At 38.3% G+C, this 23,801-nt stretch overlaps 1 protein-coding gene across 1 annotated transcript in view; it reads left to right on the top strand.

The window, feature by feature from the left end:
• The window catches only part of RSF1 (remodeling and spacing factor 1), a 165,809-nt gene that overhangs the window by 123,833 nt on the left and 18,175 nt on the right, over positions 1–23,801 (top strand). The window contains exons 7-11 of the mRNA XM_029915208.1: positions 479–682; positions 5,555–5,659; positions 7,069–7,148; positions 12,058–12,112; positions 13,704–13,813. Coding sequence (XP_029771068.1) covers positions 479–682; positions 5,555–5,659; positions 7,069–7,148; positions 12,058–12,112; positions 13,704–13,813 — 554 coding nt within the window. The remainder of the gene's footprint in view (positions 1–478; positions 683–5,554; positions 5,660–7,068; positions 7,149–12,057; positions 12,113–13,703; positions 13,814–23,801) is intronic.

Genomic DNA, 23,801 nt, shown 5'->3' with positions numbered 1-23,801 from the left:
AAATATTGTCAGTGCTCTATTTATAGAGCCTTTAAAATGTGCATGGCCTTTGACCCAGAATCCTCTTCAAGGAATTTATCCTAACCATAGAGGTTTGTAAAAATTTATATTTAGAAGGAACCATTTTTTATGAAAGTGAAAAACTGGGAAACTACCTAAATGTCTGTCTAGTAAGAGATTAGATGAATAGAGGTATGTGATGGCATATCATACACTCATTTACAGTGATGTAAATAATGTATTTTATGATGAGGGAAAATATTTCTAAGACAGCATGTTAATTATAATCCCCCCTCCAACAAAAATAGAATAAATTATGGAAATATGTACCAAAATTAAATTGTGGGTCGATCTGTGATAAGATACAATAATTTTCATTTTCTTCTTATATATTGACTAAACGTGGACGTATAATCAGAACCTTATTTTTTAATGTTCTCATTATACCAAATTATCTCAATTTTTAATTTTATACAAGGTAAAACCCAAAGGCAAAGTTCGATGGACTGGTTCTCGAACACGTGGCAGATGGAAATATTCTAGCAATGATGAAAGTGAAGGATCAGATAGTGAAAAATCATCTGCAGCTTCAGAAGAGGAAGAAAAAGAAAGTGAAGAAGCCATCCTAGCAGATGATGATGAACCATGCAAAAAATGTGGCCTTCCAAACCATCCTGAACTAGTACGTACCTGATCTAAATGGACAACATTCATCTTACTGGCATGTTGTGGTTACCCAAAGCAGTCTTAACTCTTCTAGGTTTGATTATGGTTTGAAATTTTTTTATTGCTGCTCAACTTAATGTGTACAAAATAACCTTTATTTCTTTCTCAAATAATAACTCATTGTGCTTTCATTCTACTTGGTTTATATATTGCTATTTCCTCTACTTAAGGATAAACTCTTAACCTCACTAATCAGTGAATTTAGTCAAATATATTTATTCTCTTCTTTTTCTTTTCATGTTTCATCTTTCCCTTTGAATTAATTTATTACGATATTTCTGAAGTGCCAACTTTAAGGAAGGCCAAATGGCCTTTGCCTTCTGTGGAAACATCTAAGTCAAATAGTAACCTAGTAGGGCTTTACACTTTGGAGAATAGGAAGTTCCAAAAAAAAAGAAGAAGAAGAAGAAGAAGAAGAAAAATTATTAGACCAGATATATTCAAAAGAATAGTGAGATTTACATGGTACTTTCTTACCCAGGAAGTTAAATTCTTCAAAGGTAGCCTAAATTAGGAAAACCGATTCATAATCTGTTTATATATTTTTTGCAGTTCATAAGTGCTTTCTAGAGAGCCTGTTGAAGAAATATTCTTGTTAGGCCCAATTCTGTGCAACCAGTCTGGGGTTTTTTTTGTTTTTTGTTTTTTGTTTTTTAAGTAGATTTGACTTGAGAGGCAATTTCTAACTACTAAGCAGAAAGAAAAGTAAAGATGACATATATTCCTGACATCTATTATGTGCTAGTTTAAAGTTATTTGTGGTTTACTTGTTCTTTTCTTCCTTAATGTTAAAATCATATCTGGAAATTAAATTTATCAACAAAGTTTATCATATCCCTGCAGTTTCAGAGACTTCAAGTAAAAAATAAAACTTAGAACCAGAGAATGACTTTAGCTCTGAGAAGAATATATGTTGAAATTGTGCTAAACAGACCCTTCCAAGAATTTTTTTGATCATCAGGCTGTGAAAATTAAGTCAAGATTTTTGTGTGGAGAAAGGCCAAGAGGAGATTTGAGATAGTGGTTTTTTCTGCTCTCCAAATGAAAAACTAACCCATGTATTTTTTCCCAGCCATTTCTAATCTTTTTAAACTAAGAAAGTGCACTTTGACTGAGGCAGCAGTAGGTGTCAGCAACAAAGGGGTATGAGGAAATGAGAAGTAAAATGAGGTGGGCAGACATGATACCAAGGAGACAGAGACATTGCACCCTTCTTGAAATACCCACAGGACTTTCACTGATTAAGTTTTTTTTGTTTGTTTTGGGTTTTTTTGTTTTTGTTTTTTGAGAGACAGAGAGAGACAGTGTGAGCAGGGGAGGGTCAGAGAATCCGATCCTAGCTGTCAGCACAGAGCCCGATGCGGGGCTCAGACCCACGAACCGTGAGATCATGACCTGAGCCAAAGCGGGACGCTTAACCGACTGAGCCACCCAGGCGCCCCAATTCAGTTATTTTAACAACTGTTCTGAAAACCCCATTGCTGGTTACTGTGCCGAAAAAGAATGACAGTGGAAACTGAAGATCCCAAATGTGGCGGACTTTTTGTGCCCAGTATTTAAGAATAATCATCAAATCAAAATGTCAAGCAACTGCTATATGTTAAGTGGTAGGGAAATGATGCTGAATTAGAAAGACAGGGTCCCTGTCCTTACTGAGCTTACAGCAGAAACAGTAAATTCATTGATAAGTATAGAACTCAATGGGGTGTTCCATATGTTTTAGTCAAAGTAAATGCGTTAGTGCATGAGGCTTGGAAATCTTAACATAGTAGTTTATTTTAGCAGAATTTTATCTTTATTGCAGAATAGAGACAAATATCATTTTTTAAAATAAGTTGCATTCGGGGTACCTGGGTGGCTAAGTCGGTTAAGTGTCTCACTTTGGCTCAGGTCATTATCTCACGGTTTGTGGGTTCAAGCCCTGCGTCAGGCTGTGTGCTGATGGCTCGGAGCCTGGAGCCTTCTTCAAATTCTGTGTGTGTGTGTCTCTCTCTACCCCTCCCCCGCTCACGCTCTGTCTCTCTCAAAAATAAATATTAAAATAAATAAAAATAGGTTGCGTTCCAAAAGTTTACTTTTAATTTTATTTGAAATTTAGATTATATTTTATCATGGAAACAATGTGATAAATGAAAGCAGGTGCCCAGGTTAGTCCACATATGCCTGTGTGATCAGTCAGTCCTGGAACTCAAGTATAACACTAACACGACTTTGTATGGCAATCTGGGTATTGGCAGTAAATGCTGGTACATTGTATGGAGAAACGGGAAGGCAGTTTTTCACTTTTAAATTGTTGCACATGGGTGCATATCCCATCACCCTCCTCTACCCTCCATAGTTTGTGTTAGCAATTTAGAAACTGCTTTACATTTATATTATGGTTCAGCAAGTAAATGAAGTATAGAGAATAGGAGCCAGCTTTTTCAGTTTGAGAGAAAATAAGTTAGAGATAAGCAGGCATAAAAATTAAAATGAGCCCTGTGGTGCTGGCTTAGAGCTGGAGATATTAGTATGAACCCATGTTTATTTTAATGTAGATATCTTTGTATACATAGGTTGCTATACGTATATCTGTTCCCTAGTTCTGTCTTCTGAGAGAACTTAGCAGCGGTCATACCTAGTATCATAGCACTCAGTACCTAGATGGTGGTTTCTAAACCCCAGTCTCCAATAAAGGAACCAGGGTTTCTAGGAGAAATGGCTAGTTCAACGGCTTGGGCAGGGAAATACAAGATGCGCCTGGAGTGTCCTGTCCTAGAGTGTCAGGGAGTACAAATGTGCTTTGAAAGAAAAGATGCAAATGCATCCTAAGGACACAGGAGCCAACCTGAAAGAACTCCCAGTATGTCTGGGGCAGTTTGGACAAATTAAATAATAGTTTGTTTTTTTTTAATTTTTTAATGTTTTATTTATTTTTGATACAGAGAGAGACAGAGCATGAGAGGGGGAGGGGCAGAGAGAGAAGGAGACACAGAACCAGAAGCAGGCTCCAGGCTCTGAGCTAGCTGTCAGCACAGAGCCTGACGCGGGGCTCAAACCCACAAACGTGAGATCTGACCTGAGCCGAAGCCGGAGGCTTAACCAACTGAGTCACCCAGGCGCCCCTAAATAATAGTTTAGATTCTAGCCCAAAGGAAATAAATCTTCTTTAGTTAATCCTGATATAAAGAAGTGATTGAAAAACAAATAAATGGAGGGAGAAGGGCATATTTTCTTTACAGAAGAATTCCAAATAGTAGAAGGCATGGAAATAGAGAATCATCATTAGAACGCCACAGTAACAGCTGTTGCAAGCAATAATTATAGCACTGATGAATGCTAAAATTAGTGAGGGGAAATTTTTTAATTACTGTGGTTGTTTTTAGTTTATATCTCCAAATTCTTTGATCCTCCTCCCTCTAGAAAGTAGAGCTTACTTCTCCTCCCTTTGAATGTGAGCTGGACTTGTCCTTTCTAATGGGAATAGGTATGGAAAGTGAAAAGTAGTAACTTTACAGTGATGAAAGCCAACAGATACTCTCATAATCAAGGGGTCATGGTTACTATTACTAGTAATAAGTCATAGGGGCATCACGTACTCCCAGATAAGATGCAGTGAGCAGGGCACTTCGCCTCTGTTGAATTCTTCTCCAAAACCCATAACCTCAGTCTAATCAAGAGAAGACTTCAGACAAACCCAAACTGAGGGGCCGTCTACATAATATCTGACTAGTACTCTTCAAAATTGTCAAAGTTATGGAAAACAGAGAAAGACCAAATTATTCTGGGTCAGAGGAGATTGAGAAAACATGATTAAATGGAATATAATATCCTGGATTGCATTCTGGAATCAGGAAAAAGGACATTAGTGGAAAAGCTGGTGAAATCTGAATATGGTCTGTTTGTTAGTTAAAAGTAATGTACTGATATTAATTTCTTAATTTTGGTAAATGTCCTATGGTTATATATAAAAGACTTATAAAAACCCTGTCTTTGCAACTCTTCTGTAAATCTAAGATTATTTCAAAGTAAGGTTTTTTTAAGTTAAATATCCCTGAATGTACATTTTAAGTTTTAGAGAAATGGTCATCTTAAACTCAGATAACATAAAATGACAACTTAAGGCTAATTATTGTCAGCCTTTGTTTGTGAACATGAGGGCCCTTAAGTATAGCTTCATTCCTTGTAACTTCATCCCTTCCTTATTTGAATTTACATGGTAAAAAGAATCATAAATGTTTCTTACAGATGGGTAATTGAAATGCTATTTAAAGTAGGATTTATGTGTATTTTTTTAATCCTATGTATGGTAGGGAAGTTTATGACCCTTGAACTATAAAACTCTATATGTAAAATGAGTATATTGTTATAGCCCTCAAGGTCCACTAAAAAAGGATTATAACTCTAGTTCAGAATTTGCAATTATTCACTAAATTTTACAGTTCATTTTGTAAATGATTTTTTTAATGTTTATTTATTTTTGAGAGACAGCAGGGGAGGGTCAGAGAGAGAAGGAGATACAGATTCTGAAGACAGGCTCCAGGCTCTGAGCTGTCAACAGAGAGCTGGATGCAGGGCTCGAACCCATGAACCATAAGATCATGACCTGAGCCAAAGCCGGACACTTAACCGACTGAGCCAGCCAGGCGCCCTGTTTTACTTTTTTTAAAAAACTAGCATGTTAGATCCCTCATTAGCAGAGTTTTTTAGTTTTAGGCAAATAAAGAAGATACTTTGATATAGCATATTTATTAGTACAGTTCTACGAAATATTGAAATGTCTTTAACTTCAGAATCATTGAATTTTCGTTACAGAGTTAGGTTGACATTAACTTGTGATTTATTTCAGATTCTTCTGTGTGATTCTTGTGACAGTGGATACCATACTGCCTGCCTTCGCCCTCCTCTGATGATCATCCCAGATGGAGAGTGGTTCTGCCCCCCTTGCCAACACGTATGACCAGCACACTTTGTTTGTAGTCTTCGGTTTTATATTCCACTTAATAAGACTTCTTCTTCTTTTTTTTTATGTTTTATTTATTTTTGAGAGAGAGACAGCGTGATCAGGGGAGGGCCACAGAGAGAGGGAGACACAGAATCCAAAGCAGGTTCCAGGCTCTGAGCTAGCTGTCAGCACAGAGCCTGGCGTGGGGCTCGAACCCACGAACCTCGAGATCATGACCTGAGCCAAAGTCGGACACTCAACCGACTGAGCCACCCAAGCGCCCCTAACAATACTTCTTGATGGCCGCTAAACATTTTTAGTCTTCAAACCAATTTGTAAATATTGTTTGCCTTTTGTTTGAAGTTCTGTGAAATTTGATACCATTGATAAACTACCTTTTATTAATGTATTTTAAGCCTTTTGGGTTTGTTTTTTTTTTTACACCCCAAGCATTTCTCAAGGACCTCTAATTTTTATAAAAGTATAAGCCTTTGATTAGTTTTTTTCACAATTGTTACAGGCAACAAACAGCCCCAAATTAAAATGATTTGTGAGGGGAGAAATCAGTTTCTTCCTGTTCTTTATCCCTTTGTTTCATCCTCTTTCCATATCTACCTACCTCCTTCATGTCAGTTTTATGGATGGTATTATGAAATATGTAGCACCATGATGCTACTATGAATAGAAACATGGATTATATTTCTCTTCTATCTTGACTCCAGCAGATTCCTTCTGAAAGCTGAAGAAAAGGTCCTTTTCATGCCACTGCACCCAGGGGGGGGGGTCTTTCTCTTACAAGTCCAGTCTCATTTCACTTTAAAAATGATGGGGATTATTGCATTTCCCAGTTAAGTGGACTTCCTTGGCTTAGCATAGCTTATCACTTACATTCTTCAGCTCTCTTTTGACCCAGTAACCATGTGGCATGGGTTTATAATTTTTTGCCATTCTCTTTTTTAAAAATAGTGATTGGCGCCTTTATGTTATATTTTATATAGACCCCTCTCCTTTCAAAATGTTGTATGATTTTTAAAATATTTTAATCACTGTCATGTAAACATGTTGAGCCAAATGCTATTTTAAACATTAATTACTACCAGCCAAATAGGCATAGAATGTATTTCTAGATGAGGCTCATCAGTTCAGTGGATGCCGGGGCACCTCTTTATTTAATTAAACAGACAGAACATCTCAGTGTTTACTCACCATGGGGCCCCCTATCGTCTCTCACAATAGCACAGTACCCATGACCTACCATGCAAAGGATAAATGATTGTGCAAAGGTGTTAGCATTCCTGGGGGCTCCTGTTTGGCTCAGTTGGTAGACCATACAACTCTTGATTCTGAGTTCAAGCCCCTGTTGGGCATAGAGCTTACTTAAAAAATACTAATAATAACACTATGTTTTGCTCTTCCAGAAACTATTGTGTGAGAAATTAGAAGAACAGTTGCAAGATTTGGATGTGGCCTTAAAGAAGAAGGAGCGTGCTGAACGAAGGTATTGTGATATGTGTGTTGATGTTTTACTTGGGAATTTGATAGCAAAGTCGTCTTACAGTACAGGTTAATATGTCTTTCTCAAGCAGGAATTGGCAAACTATGACCTGTAGGTCAAATTTGGCGTGCTTCTTGTTTTTATACTGCCCACTAGGAATTTTCATTTTCATTTTTAAACGATTGGAAGAAAAAACAAGAATGTTATTTCATGACACATGAAAATGATCTATTCCGATTTCATGGTCCACAAAAAAAGTCTTATTGGAACACAGCCATTGTTCATTTGTTTATATATTGTCTGTTGCTGCTTTTGCACTACAGCAGCAGAGTTGAGTAGTTGCAACAGAAGACTTATGACCTGCCACGCCTAATTTATTATCTGTCCTTTTACAGGAAAAGTTTGCCCACTCTTGATCTAAAACATTTATCAAAACCTACTCTGAATAAATATTGGCCCAATTATTGTGGAGGATATGTACCTTGCTCAGTATGTAGGGAGTATAAGAAGATTCTAAGAACTGGTCTAGTTCCCCATGTCATCTCTTCAGTGGGCGGAATTAATACTGGTGAAAATAAGAGCATTTAAATGCTGAATGAACTGTGTCATAAGAGTCCTAACTTGCAGTCATAAGAAATGCCTCCCTTTTTGATATACCACTGCAATGTTGTCTTAAAGCAGTTGGAGAATGGTTCTTGGAGGAGGTAAGAATGGAGTTGAACCCAGTCTTTAAAAGGGGGCTCAAAATCAAGACAGTAAGTTTATGTTTATTTATATTTATTTGTACCTTCTTTGGTCTATTGCTAAACAGTTTTTCATGCCTACTGTGTACTAAAGTGAAGAGAAAAGGTGAGTGAGCCACAGCTCTCCTTAGGTGGAGCTCAGCTCTGTCAGAATACAGTCACAGGAGCCAGTGATACAGTAAAATCGATCAAGGTTTGTTCAGAGCAATACAAGAACACTGAGGAGGGGTATTTTAGTTCTGTTAGGAATTTGGTTCATTGGACAAGTCCTTGGAAGATAACATAGGGTTAGACATGCAGAGAAAGGGTATTTCAGGCAAAGAGCCAAATGCAAGGAGGACAAAGTTTGAACATGAGAGCGGGAGAGTGGTAGGAGATGAAGCTGTAAAAGTGGGCTGAAACTGAATTGTGAACAGTTTGGCCTGTCTGAGTCGGGAATTTGAAGTATTCTTTATAGAGTAGTAAGAGAGCCAGCAAAGGAGAGGTAAGTATGATCAGATTTTTATTTCAGAAAAAATGCCCTGGTAACCCCAAGAAGAAGGAATTACAGTCAAGACTGCTGCAATAAAGTCTAGGAGAGCCAGTGAGGCCTGAAATAGGGCATTCGTTATACAAGAAAGTGAGGCATGTTAAAAAGAATTTTCAGAAGATTAAGCAGTAGAATTTGATGCCCATTTGTGCTTAGTATGAGAAAATCTAAGCACTGTCTCCTGGTTGGTCTTAGTACCTTCATTTGCTGTCTTGTAACTTTTACCTGCTATCCCACAGTCTTCCCCCCAAAGTGTAGCTTGCTTTCTAAAGGCAGTCAGCTAGCTCATTTGGTAATCCATGGACTTCACTCGGTACACTGCGCTCTCTGGGTTCAGTCTCCAGATCCTGTTTTTGTTCTTACTAGTCAGCTTGGGCTCTCTGGTTCATAATGGATGCTACTTGGCTTAGAGACAAAATTAGTCTAACGTTGACTAGGAGATTAAAATACTTCATTGTTTTAAATCATTATCTAAATAGCTTTGTATTTAGAAACTGGGTAATAGTCCTCTATATAATTATTAGGCCTCTTTGATACTCAGGGTTGTCCTTGTTTTTATTTTTGACACTGGAAAAAATCTAACTTAAGGATGCTTCAAATTACATCATCATAAAAATTAGGCATTTTCTTTATTCTTTTTGATATCTGCCTATCCTTCTGAGAAATGAGCAGTTTTCTTATGTCCTGAAGCTGATTTGACTCAGCCATGTAGATATTTAATAGGTTCAGCCTTTAAGGGCTTGGAAAAAAATATATTCTCTAAACGACAAGTATGTAAACCACCTAAGGATTTGTCTGATACTCAAATTATATCTGCTTGTTTTTTGGAGATTTACAATGCTTATGGCTTTTATATTTGGAAAAATGGTTAAATATTTTATACTGTTGCCTCACATACTATAAAGTATACTGTTGCAATTAAGGAATATTTAAAATCTTGAGATTTTAGAAATTTATGTTCAAATATGCCACAATATTTGTTCACACTAGTGGTCTCCCATTTACTAACTCATTTGCTTTTTTTCTACGTTTGATAGTCCTCTCTACTTACATGTCATCCTTTAAGAGGACATCTACAATCGTGACTTTAGATCACTAAATCCTTTTTGAGATTGGATCACAGAAAGGTGTGATCAAAGTTGTTACAAGGAGACCAGTCTGGTACAATGCCAGTTAACTGAATCATTGCTATTATTTTTTAATTCTCTCCAATAATCTGGGTAGCACAGTTTTTTTTATAGCTCCTAATATACATAGCTCCTGATATATATGAATCTTGGGGGCTCTAAACAGCAAAATATTTATATTTGTAAAGTTGCAAATACATCAAATGTAATTTCCAGGTGACTTCATCTTTTCTTTTAAATGATCATTTTTATTCATTCTTTTAAAAATCTGTGAAATAATTTCTGTAGCACTCCTACTAGAAGCTTCGAGCCCAGAACAAGGGCATCTTTCCCCTTGTTGATGTATTTATTCAGCATTTAGTGAGCATCCACTTTATGCCAGGCAATGTAATCAACAGGAAGTATATTATGTTGTCTCTATGTTAAAGGGCTCTAAAGTATGGTGAAAAAGGATTTGTCAGTGACTAACTAGTGACCAGCTAGCCACTATCTACAGAGCTGGAGCTGTGATGCTCTGTGAAATTTGATGTTTCAAAAGTCCCTCCAACTGGTTTGTAAACATCCCTTCCAGAACTTGGTGCCAGAAATTACTTGGGAATTCAAATAGCTCTGTACTTTCAGAGTACTTTTACTAGTGTTCACTAGCAGAGAGTTGGATTTAATCAGGGTTGGAATTTTCCAGGTAATGTAACAGAGGGAAGGAGAGAAAGAGACAAGGAATTTGAAAGTGTATGCAAAGGAGTATTTATAATGATGGACCGTGGAGTCTAAGACAGGTAAGAGGGAAAGTAAGGACATAAGGGAGTCATGGACAGTGAAAAGATGCTAGGGTCAAAGTATAGAGGTCCCACTGGAGTCCGGGAATTGTTGAAATCAGTGTACCAGAGGGAGTGAGCTGTAGAAGCAGAGAATCAGAGTAGAAGTCAGAGAATAGATTCCCTGAACCTGAGATTTTAGGAGGGCTGTGGTTCTTTGTAACCGTGAGGCCTGGGCCCAATATGATCTCTGAGCTAGGCAGTGGTGAGATGGAACGGAAGATGTATCTTTCTGTAAGACTAATAGACAAGAGAATGCTGTGATGAGAAACACTGCCTACCTTCAGGATCCTCCTTGTTTAACACCTATTTAAAGCCTCGACTTTCTCAGCTCTTCAAACAAGTAATTCCTTTTTCATGGTTCCATTATACCTATTCATAATGAGCTACAGTCAGTTGTTAAATAATTGTGAGGGCAAGAACCATGTAATTTTTACTTTTAGGATTCCCAAGCCTGAAACAAATCATGACCCTGTATGGTAGATGTGAACTAAATGTTTTTCAGCTGAGTTAAGGAGATAATATTAATAATCAAGAGAAAGTAGAGATTTTGAGGTATAAAAGAGGAAACTGCTACAACAGTAAACTTAGTGTAAGAACAGATAAATGTTGAACATATTTAGTATAAAGGAACAGAGAACTCAAGTTCTGACCTATCCATGAAGCCTTCCCTGTTAACTTCAGCCAGTAGGATTCTTGCCTTTCTTAGTTTTTAATTCATTAACTGTACTATTTTTCATTAGGTTTTGATTTAAATAACTTTATCATTTTTTTGCCTGCTAATTTTTACTAAATAGCTTTATAACCAATCTCAAAAAGACCCTAAGATTCTTGTTAGCAGAGCCAAGAGTTTCTAGGGCAATAAAGGCTGTGTTCTAAAGGACCCAGGAGACTGGATGATTAATACCCTTCTATCCAGGACATCCCAAGTAACAGGAGGAGGAGTGGTTACTATTTCCTTTCAGTTCAACATACATATAACAGCTCATCTGTCCTTAGTGAATTGAATTAATTCTGGGAGAACCAGGAAAAACACACCTATTGTGTGTAGCAATTTGTTATATGAAATTTGTTGAATTAAAATCAACAAAGGTTTGTTTCTTTGAAAAGAAACTATGGAGATCTTGTTAGTGTTCTAAATCCACATTTTTGGAGAAATGTTAAATGGCTCTAAAAATAATCTTCATTGGAGCAAGTAGCGTGTGGAAACATTTGGCTGCATTGCCTTTTCTTCTGCAAAAGATTGGTCTTAGTATCATTCACTGGGACCTTGACATGGTTCTATTGTATAGAATTCTTTTTATATTGATATGTATTACCATGAGATGGTAGCTGTATGTACACATGTATGAAAACTTCCAGCATAACAAAGACTAGTTTGTCCAGCATTGACTATCTAATCACTTTATCAGCGAGTCCTGGTCTATTTCAGGTTACAAGTTTTATATTATCAGTATAATTACTTCTAAAGCTACAATTTTCAGTTAAATCTTTTTACAGTTTTTACCATTACAAAGTTGTGTGCCTCCCTAGAGATAGCAGTATGATAAGCTTTATAGACAACAGGTGACGTCTGTGACCTAGCCTCTGCAATTACCATGAAATCATAATTTTAGTATTGTCTGTGTATGATGTTTTCATAACAATTTTATTTTTAGCAAATCTCATTTTGTGTGCATTTTTGTTTTTCACTTAAAGGAAAGAACGCTTGGTGTATGTGGGTATCAGTATTGAGAACATCATTCCTCCACAAGTAAGTTTCTGGTTTGCAGTATTTTTAAAGAAGAGACTACCAGAATTGTTCTAAAATTAACCCACTGTGGGGACACATGTGGTTCAGTCAGTTAAGCATCCGAGTAGGTCATGATCTCGCAGTTTTGAGAGTTCAAGCCCCATATCAGGCTCTGTGCCGACAGCTCAGACATTGAAGCCTGCTTCAGATTTCTGCATGTGTCTCTCTCTCTGCCCCTCCCCTGCTCACACTCTGTGTCTCTCTCTCTCTCAAAAATAAATAAACATTAAAAATGTTCTTAAATAAATAAAATTAACCCACTCACAGTGGGTAATGTGAGTAGTTTTAAATATATAGTATGCCCGTCTTATTAAAAATAAAATTTAAGACCTTAAATCACCTGTATTTTTCCTCATGATAAAAATTACATATATGCTGGGATGCCTGGATGGCCCACTAGGTAGAGCATGCGACTCTGGATCCTCATGGTTGTGAGTTTGAACCCCCATGTTGGGTGCAGAGTTTACTAAAATACTACTACTGCTGCTACTACGACAATTAAACATATCCTGATAGCCCCAAAATGTAATACCACATCCAAATCAGATTTATATAGCTCACCCCATAGGATTTATATTCTCCTTTCATTTTTGGGGGTTGTTTGTTTGGGTTTTTTTTTTGTTTTGTTTTGTTTTTTAGCCTTGTGTTGGGTAATCTGTTTTTAGCTTCTTTATATGTTATTTATATAAAGTAACAAAAGAGTAGCTTAGGGCATTTAATTCTTCACTTTAGGGATTGGTTATTAGAAATTTCGATATTTGTTCTTAATATTTGGTTCCTTTGGAGGGTTATTGTTTTACATTTATTAGTCTAATTTATAATTAAGGATGTCTCATGAGTGAAAGTCCATGTAACATGCACTTCATTTCATTTGAAATGAAATGTTCCTAGTTTCATACACAGTTTCATTCAGACTTAATTAAATCACACACTTAAGTAAGTGGTCTTGTTTAGTTACTGTCCTTCAGCCCATGCTTCTTTCTTTTTCTAAATCCATTATTTTGTTAATTCAGCATATTTAGTGAATATCTTATATGTGTTAAATTATTGGTTAAAATTTATCAGTGGAGGAATGCCTTGATGGCTCAGTCAGTTGAGCATCCAACTTTAGCTCACATCATGATCTCACAATTTGTGAGTTCGAGCCCCACATCAGGCTCATTGCTGTCAGCACAGAGCCTGCCTCAGATCCTCTGTCCCCTTTCTCTCTCTGACCCTCCCTGCTCATACTCTTTCTCTTTCTCTCTCAAAACAAAACATTAAAAAAATCTTTATCAACAGAGAAACTTCATTGTGGTTGTTTTAAAAGAGGTAATTAGAAACTCAAAAAAAGTATGAATTTTAATACAGAAGTGCTTCAGTCTTTGATCACCAATACTCTTTTTAATCTCTCTATTTAATGTTTCTGTGTGTATTCAATTTGGGGCAGGGGATCACCTCATTTCTTCAGATCTTCCACCTGTGCTGCCTAGGCCGACATTAGAAAACTTAGTTTCAATGAACTTTTTTCTGTCCTTTTAACGTGCATTTTATTATCATATTTTTAAACCAGGAGCCAGACTTTTCTGAAGATCATGAAGAAAAGAAAAAAGATTCCAAAAAATCCAAAGCAAACTTGCTTGAAAGGCGGTCAACAAGAACACGGAAATGTATAAGTTATAGGTATGAAATATGTAGAAATAGCTATATTGACAGTTTTTAAAATGTTTTCTAAATTATACAACATGACCCAAAAGTACCTGCTTTTCCCCTCCTAATGATCATTAATAGTTGTATATATGGTACTTACTGTCTTTAGAATCATATAGCTTTAGAGCAGCCAGCATGATGTTTTCAAAATGTAAATTTGCTCATGTCAGCCTCTTCTGCTTTGTCAGATTTCTATAGCTCTTGTGATAAGGATCAATGTCTTTAACAAGGCCCCTAAAGGCACTACATAGCCCACTCTGTACTTTTTTAAGTTCCATCTCATCCACATTTTTCCCTACTCTGTCATATCTGCTAGTCTTCTTTGAGCTCCTTTGCACATGCTATTTCCTCTACCTAGGACCTCTCTCCTGTTTTTGCTTGTTAACCTTTGTAATGATTGTGATTTTAATTATTGCATTAATATTTCTCTTCCCCATTGGACTATTAGCATGAAGGTAAGGATCATGTCTGTTACACGTGCTTCTGCCTTTTACAGCTAGCATAGTGTCCCAGGTGGTAAGTGCTCCATAAATGCCTGTTGAAAGAATCAGTAAATATAATTTGGTTTACTATCTGCCACCAGAAATATGGGAGAGGAAGGGATGGAGACAGAGAGAGATTTTTCAAGGTCACTCTCTTAGAAGCTACACCTACACTAAAATGTTATCTTCTAATCATCTGCTAGTGTTATTTTTACTTTTCTCACTCAAATAGTAAGTAAAGTAGATTTTAATTATTTTAGATAATTGTTTAACCTCTGGCCTTCTTAGACAACACCAAAACAGACTTTAACTTGAGTAATTGGAGGTGAAAAACAGTTGATTTCATAGAAGTTTGAGCTTGCTTGTAGTTTATGAACTTTCATCAGTGATCATGGAAGAGTTCCCATGTATTGTTTGCTGTTGTAAATTGTTAAAGCTGTAAAATCCAGTGCCATCAGTAAGAGTAAAATCCTTTATACATAAGAGAATGGTATATATCTTATTTGTTAAAAAACAAAAATTTTGAAAAATATAATGCCCCACTTTATATGAAATCATAACTAATGAAATCAAAGCCTACTGATGGAAAGGGCAAGTGTAAAGTCAGTTCTGCTGTAGTGTATGACATAGGTTTTCCTAAAAATTACCATGCTATGCAAAACCACAATAACAAACATAAGAATAATGGGAAATACAGAGGTAGGGCAACACTCAAAAATTTTAGTAGTGACACTTTTTTTAAAGATATGAATGTAGAGAGTGGGGCAAAATGGCGGAGAATTACGGAGCTCTGTAGTCTTCACCCGCCTGCATCTATTAAACTGAGAAAGACTGAAGGAACAATATTCTCATATGCAAAAGTGAGAGGAGAACATAAAGACTCCAGAAAGAAGATAATCCCATAGATGCCTCAATGAGTAAGTGCAAACTGGGGAAATTCAGAAAAGGGCTGGCTCTGCAGGTACAGAGGGAAGGGAACTCCTGCCAACATAAGAAGAGCTTTGTGGTGTCCACGAGAGACAAGGCAAAGAGAAAGAGATACTAAAAATGCTCATAGAACGGTCCCTAGAGAAGATATAAAGAACTCGCCCTTGGACGAAGAGATATATTGTCACCCTGTATATAACCGCTGGGTGCAAGGAGAGAAATCCATCCCATCTAGCTGGCGAATCCTTCCTTGGTATCGGCGGTGGCAGTGCCCATTCCAGGTGGCACCAGAAAAGACAGCCTCCACCCGCTCCCCCTGTGCTACCCTGGCTGGGAGGCCAGTTGCCAGTGGGAGTGCATCTCATCTCTGGCAGTAGCATTAAAGTGCATGGACTAGGATTTGGAAGCGAAGCACAGATTGGATAGGTCGGCTTGGCTCGCCTGTGGCACAGAGAATTTGGACTCAAAAGCGTTTGGTTCAAGCAAAGCTTGAGGCACCGCCATTCTTCTTCCCACAGCCACCAAGGCAGGGCCTCGGAGAACAACCTCCGAGACCTACCTACACCAAACCATGCCCATCCGCACAGGAGAGTGAACCTTCCCCCCCCTTTTTTTTCTTCTTTTTTTCTCTCTCCATCCAGATATATTTCCCCTTATCTTATTTTTATCTCTCCCGTTGGCTGGTTATACGCTTTTAGACTGTCTTTTTGTTGACTCTGTCCTCCCCCCCCTTTTTTTTCTTTTTCTATTTTCTTCTTTTTCTTTTCTACCTTTCCCCTATTGGTTTGTTTGTTTGATTAGTCTGTGCATTTGCATGCTTTTGTTCCCTGTGTGTTTGTTTTCCTTTTCAGGGCTGCCTCAAGAAACAAGCCAAAGTTCACATGCTGGAGAGTCCCAAATATCACTGAGTAGGTAAGTAAAATAATTAGAGGCACAACAAGAGAAACCAAGAGACACCATTAAAAAAAACACTTCTGGAAACAACAGGCCCTGGAAAGTCAATGAGCCTCCTTTAATAGAGCAATACTAACATGTGCATAGTGCATAATGAGCATTCAAAAACTGACAAGAGACAGAATGCTATCCAAAATGACAAAATGAAAGAACTGTCCTCTAAAGAATTTCCAGGAAGAAGTCACAGCCACAGAACTGCTCAAAGCGGATTTAATCAACATAACTGAACAAGAATTTAGAACAATTGTCATAAAATTAATTGCTGGACCTGAAAAAAGCATCAAAGAAGCTATTGATACAAAGACTAGGGGACTTCAAAAAAGATGTGATGGGTTTAAAAAGGCTATAAATGAAGTGCATGATAAAATGGAGGTGGCCACTGCACGGATTGAAGAGGCAGAGAGGAGAATAGGTGAATTAGAAGACACAGTTATAGCAAAAGAGGAAGCCGAGAAAAAGAGAAATTGATCCAGGAGCATGAATGGAATATTTGAGACCTGAGTTATACAATTAAACAGAACAATATCTGTATCACAGGAATTCCTGAAGAAGGAGAAGGGGAGGGGGAAAGGGAGGGGCAGAGGGAGAGGGAGAAAAGAGAAATTGATACAGGAGCACAAATGGAATATTTGAGACCTGAGTTATACAGTTAAACAGAACAATATCTGTTATCACAGGAATTCCTGAAGGAGAAGAAAGAGAGGGAGAGGGATAGGAGGGAGAGGGAGAGGGAGGTCCTGAAGGTGTGCTTGATCAAACTATAACTGAGAACTTCCCGAATTTGGGGAAAGAACTAGACATTGAAATCCATGAGGCGCAAAGAACCCCCTTAAGACATAACTTGAATTGACCTTCTGCACGACATATCATAGTGAAACTGGTAAAATAAAAGGAAAAAGAGAATTCTGAAAGCAGCTAGGGATAAAAATGTCCTAACATACAATGGGAAACCTATCAGAGTGGTTACAAACATATCTAACAAAACTTGGCAGGCTAGAAAGAAAAGGCAGGAAATCTTCAATGTGATGAACAGAAAAAATATGCAGCCAAGAATCCTTTATCCAGCGAGCCTATCATTCAAAGTAGAAGGAGTAATAAAGGTGTTCCCAAATAAACAAAAATTGAGAGAATTCATCACCACCAAACCAGCCCTACAAGAAATCCTAAGAGGGGCTGACTCTATGAGGGAAATGTTGCAAGGAATATAAGATACCAGAGACACCACTACAAATATGAACTCTACTGACAACACAATGAATTTAAACCCACATTTTTCAATAATAAACACTGAATGTAAATGGACTGAATGCTCCAACCAAATGACAGCGGGTAGCAGAATGGATAAAAATCCAAAATCCATCTATTTTCTGTCTACAAGAGACTCATTTTAGACCTGAAGACACCTTCAGACTGAAAGGAAGGGGATGCAGAAATGGCTATCATGCAACTGGAAGTCAGAAGAAATCCAGAGTAGCCATACTTATATGGGATAAACTGGACTTTAAAGTAAAGACAGTAACAAAAGATGAAGAAGGACATTACAGAGTCTCTCCATCAGGAAGAGCTAACAGTTATAAACAACTATGCATGAATTTTTAAGCACCCAAATACATGAAACAATCACAAATAGAAACAATCATATGGATAAGAATGTGTTAATTACAAGAGACTTTAAAACTCTACTTACAGCAATGGATAGATAAACCAGACAGAACATCACTAAAAAAAAACAATGGACCTGAACGACACATTGGAACAGATGGAATTGATAGATATATTTAGAACTCTGCATCCTGAAGATAGTAGATTCACCTTCTTCTTAAGTCTGCCTGGCACATTCTCCAAGATAGATCACATACTGGGGCATAAAACAGCCCTCCATATATATAAATGAATTGAGATTATACCATGTACACTTTCAGATCACAATGGTATGAAACTTGAAATCAATCCTAGGAAAAAGTCTGGAAAACCTCCAAAAACATCAAGGTTAAAAACCACCCTACTAAAGAATGATTGGGTCAAACAGGCAATTTGAGAAGAAATTTAAAAATATATGGAAACAAACGAAAACAAAATACAACAATCCAAACTCTCTGGGATGCAGCAAAGGCAGTCCTAAGAGGAAAGTATATTGCAATCCAGGCCTATTTCAACAAACTAGAAAAAGCGCAAACTCAAACTCTAACAGAGCACCTAAAGGAACTGGAAGGGGAGCAAAGAGAACCCCAAACCCAGCAGAAGATGAGAAATAATAAAGATCAGGGCAGAAATGAACAACATAGAGTCCAAAAAACAAACAAACAAACAGTTGAACAGATCAATGAAACCAAGAGTTGGTTTTTTGAAAAAATAATCAAAATTGATAAACCTCTAGCCAGGCTCCTCAGAAATAAAGAGAGTACACCCAAATAGACAGAATCATGAAAGAAAATGGATCTATTACAACCAATCCCTCAGAAATATAAGCAATCATCAGAGATTACTATGAAAAATTATATGCCAAAAACTGGACAATCTAGAAGAAATGGACAAATTCCTAAACACACATGCATACCAAAATTCAAACAGGAAGAGATAGGAAATCTGAACAGACTCATAATCTGTGAAGAAATTGAATCAGTTACCCAAAATCTCCCAATGAATAAAAGCCCTGGCCAGATGGCTTTCCAGGGAATTCTACCAGACATTTAAAACGGAGTTAATACCCATTCTTCTCAAGCTATTCCAAAAAATATAGAAATAGAAGGAAAACTTCCAAAGTCATTCTGTGAAGCCAACATCACTTTGATTCCCAAACCAGACAGAGACCCAACAAAAAAAGAGAACTACAGACCAAAATCCTTAATGAATACTGATGCAATAATACTGAACAAGATACTAGCAATTTGAATTCAACAGCATAGAAAAAGAATTATCCACCATGATCAAGTGGGATTCATTCCTGGGTTACAGGGCTGGTTCGATATTCACAAATCCAGCAATGTGATACATCACATTAACAAAACAAAAGATAAAAACCATATGATCCTGTCAATAGATGTAGAAAAGGCATTTGACAATATACAGATTCCTTTCTTAATAAAAACTGATCCATGAATTCAGCAGAGTCGCAGGATGCAAAATCAATGTACAGAAATCTGTTGCATTTTCATACACCAATAATGAAGCAACAGAAAGAGAAGTCAAGAAACTGATCCCATTCACGATTGCATGAAAATCCACCAAATACCTAGGAATAAACCTATTCAAAGATGTAAAAGACCTGTATGATGAAAACTATAGAAAACTTATGAAAGAAATTGAAGAAGACACAAAGAAATGGAAAAACATTCCATGCTCATGGATCGGAAGAATATACATTGTTAAAATGTCATTATTACCTGAAGCAATCTAAACATTCAATGCAATCCCAATCAAAATTGCACCAGCATTCTTTTCAAAGCTAGATAAAACTATGCAAAAATTTGTATGGAACCACAAAAAAACCCAAATAGCCAAAGTAATATTGAGGAAGAAAAGCAAAATGGGAAGCATCACAATCCCAGACTTTAGCCTCTACTACAAAGCTGTCATCATCAAGACATTATGGTACTGGTACAAGAACAGACACATAGACCAATGGCATAGAATAGAGAACCCAGAACTGGACCCATAGATGTATGGCCAATTAATCTTTGACAAAGCAGGAAAGAGTATCCGATGGAAAACAAGACAGCCTCTTTAACCGGTGGTGCTGGGAGAACTGCCCAGCAACATGCAGAAGAATGAAACTAGACCACTTTCTTATACCATACACAAAAATTAACTCAAAATGGATGAAGGACCTGAATGTGGGACAGTAAACTATCAAAACCCTAAGGGAGAAAGCAGGAAACAGCCTCCTTGACCTCAGCCACAGCAATTTCCTACTTGAGACATCCCCAAAAACAAAGGAATCGAGAGCAACAATGGAACTATTGGGACTTCATCAAGAGAAAAGGCTTCTGCACTGCAAAGGAAACAATCAAGAAAATTAGTAGGCAACCAATAGAATGGGAAAAGATAGTTGCAAATGACATATCAGAAAAAAGGGCTAGTATCCAAAATCTACAAAGAACTCACCAATCTCCACACCCGAAAAATGAATAATCGAGTGAGGAAATGGGCAGAAGACATGAATAGACACCACTCCAAAGAGGACATCCAGATGGCCAACAGGCATGTGAAACAATGCTCAGTGTCACTCATCATCAGGAAAATACAGATCAAAACCACACTGAGATATCACCTCACGCCAGTCAGAGTGACTAAAATCAAAGAAATCAAGAGACTATAGATGCTGGTGAGGATGTGGAGAAATGGGCACCCTCCTCCTCTGGTGGTGGGAATGTAAACTGGTACAGCCACTCTGGAAAACAGCATGGAGGTTCCTCAAAAAACTCTCAATAGAACTCCCCTGTGACCCAGCAATAGCACTGCTGGAGATTTACACAAGGGATACAGAAGTGCTGATTCATAGGGGCACATGTACCCCAATGTTCATAGCAGCAATGTCAACAATAGCCAAATCATGGAAAGAGCCTAAATATCCATCAACTGATGAATGCATCAAGAAGATATGGTTTATCTATACAATGGAGAAATACAGAAGAATAAAATTTGGCCATTTGTAGCACCGTGGGTGGGACCTGAGGGTGTCATACTAAGCGAAATAAGTCTGGTGGAGAAGGACAAATACCATATGTTTGCACTCATAAGATTAACAGGAGAAACCTAACAGAGGACCAAGGGGAGGGAAAGGGTGAGGAAAAGAATTAGGGAGATGGAGGGAGGCAAATCATGAGAGACTCTTGATTATTGAAAATGAACTGAAGGCTGAAGCGGGGAGGAAGGGGAAAGGGGAAGCAGAGTGATCGTCATGGAGGAGGGCACTTGTTGAGATGAGCACTGAGTATTATATAGAAACCAACCTGACAATAAACTTTATGAAAAAAAAGATATGAGTGTGTTAAAAATGCAGTACCACTTGACAGATGTTAAATTGTTAAGATAAAAATAAATCACTAAGGAGTAGCCAAGATGGCGGCGAGGAAGGAAGCTCTGTTAATGTCGTCTGCCCCATCTAGCAAACTGAGAAGGACATTACTCTCATCTGCAAGAGGGGAAGGAGGAAATACAGACTCCAGAAAGAAGAGAACCTCAAAGATGCCTGAGTGAGTGAATGCGAACTGGGGAGATGGAGAACGGGCCAGCCCGAGACAGGCAGGGGAGGTGGGAGCCCCAGCCCAACACGGGGCAAACGCGTGGAGCCCGAGAGACAAAGGGAAGAGACAGAGAGACTGAACACACTCATAGTACTGTCTCTGGGGAAGAGGTAAAGAACGCTTGACCGTGCTTGGAGAGAGAAACTCACTCCATAGATAACTGCTGGGTAGCCCAAGTCCCAAACCCGGGTGGCTCAAGGGAAAGAACAGCTTCCAGCCCTGCGCCATCTTGGCGGGGAGTCAGAGGCCGAGGCAGTGGAGGCATCAGGGACGCTCACTTCAACCTAGGTTTGGGAGTGGGAGCACGCACCTCATCTCCACGGCGCATCTCGCCTCCAGCATTGGCCACGCGAATTCCGAATCCCGGGTGCCAACAGGGAAATATAGCCCTCACACCTAAGCGATCCCGACAGGGAGTTGGCAGTCATGGAAGCCTGGGCATGCGCTCTCAGGCTGCAAGACCTTCCAGCTCATTTCCGGCAGCGCATGGCGCCTCGGGCAACAGCTGTGCAAAACCAAGAGAAACTCATTCCTCCCCCAACGCAATCTCGATCGTGGCTGGGGGTTGGGAATCTGCAGTTGTGTCTGTGACTGTGCGCACTTCACCTCCTGCTGTGCATCTTGCCTCAGGCTGTACACCTCGCTGCAGGCAGGGGCGGCCAAAATCCCAGCCTGAGCCAAGACAAACTCATTCCTCCCCCTAAGAAGCCAGCCACCAAAGCAAATACATCTCATCTGTGGTAGCATAAAAGTGCGTGGACTGGAACTTTGAACCCAGGCGGGCCTGGAAAATACAACTCAGCTCAACCGTGGCACAAGGAGATCAGACTCAATGGAGTGGCTTATCGTGCCTAGTTCTAGAGGAGCCTGGCGTGCCACCATTCTACTCTCTGCAGACACTAAGGCAGAGCCTCTGAGAGCAGCCTCTGAGACCTGCCACCAAACCACGGCTACCCGCGAGGGGGAGCTGCTGCTTTTTTTTTTTTTTACAATTTTTTTTCTCTTTTTTTCTTCCTTTTCTTCTTTCTTTGTACTTATTTTTTTTATTATTACCTTTTTTTATAATTAAATTTTTACTCATTTTCCTTTCTCCTTTGTCCCTTTTTTTTTTTACCTTCTTGCAATCCAGATATATTCTCCTGTATCTCATCGTTACCTCTCCCCTCAACTGGTCATTCACTTTTAGACTGTCCCCTGTCCTTTGTTGTCTCTGACCCCCCTTTTTTTTTTTAAATTTTTTCTTCTTCTTTTCATCTCTTTCTTCTCCATTTTCTTTCTTTTCTTTCCCCCTTTTAATGTGTTTGTTTGATTTGTCTGTGCATTTGTGTGCTCCTGTTCCCTCTGTGTTTGTCTGTCTGTTTTCCTTCTTAGGGCTACACCAAGAAGCAAGCCAAAGTGTGCATGACGGCGAGTCCCAAATATTGCTGAGTAGGGAAATAAAATATTCAAAGGCACAACAAGAGAAACTGAGACACCATTAAAAGAATATTTCCTGAAACGACAGGCCCTGGACAGTCAATAAGCCTCCTTTAACAGAGAAATATTAACAGGTGCACAGTGCACAATGAGCTTTTTAAAGCTGAGAAAAGACATAAAACTAGCAAAAATGACAAAATGAAGGCCCTCTCCCCTGAAGAACCTCCAGGAAGAAGTCACAGCCACAGAACAGCTCAAGGCAGACCTAGACAACATACCGGATCAAGAATTTTAAAAACTTGTCATAAAATTAATCACTGGGATTAAGAAAAGCATCAAAGAATCAACTGAGACAATTAGTAGGCACTTTGAAAATAGGTGTGATGAGTTAACAAAGGCTATAGATGAGGTGAATAATAATCTGGAGGCAGCCACCTCAAGGATTGACGAGGCAGAGAGAAGAATAGGTGAATTAGAAGATATAGTTACAGCAATAGAGGAAGCTGAAAAAAAGAGAGAGAAATTGATGCAGGAGCAGGAAAGGAAGATTCGAGACCTGAGTGATACAATCAAACAGAACAACATCTGTATCATAGGAATTCCTGAAGAGGAAGACAGAGAGAAAGGGCCTGAAGGGATACTAGACCAAATTATAACTGAGAATTTCCCAAATCTGGGAAAAGAAATAGACATTCAAATTCAAGAGGCACAAAGAACCCCTTTAAGACGTAATTTGAATCTGCCTTCGGCACGACATATCATAGTGAAACTGGCAAATATAAAGATAAAGAGAGAATTCTGAAACCAGCTAGGGAGAAAAGGGCCCTCACGTACAAAGGGAAACCTATCAGAGTGGTTACAGACCTGTCTAATGAAACTTGGCAGGCCAGGAAGGAATGGCAGGAAATCTTCAATGTGATGAACAGAAAAAACATG

Source organism: Suricata suricatta, chromosome 11 (assembly GCF_006229205.1).
Source record: "Suricata suricatta isolate VVHF042 chromosome 11, meerkat_22Aug2017_6uvM2_HiC, whole genome shotgun sequence".
Lineage (NCBI taxonomy): Eukaryota > Metazoa > Chordata > Mammalia > Carnivora > Herpestidae > Suricata > Suricata suricatta.
The sequence above is the reverse complement of the archived record's forward strand: the minus strand, read 5'-3'. Positions and strand labels throughout refer to the sequence as shown.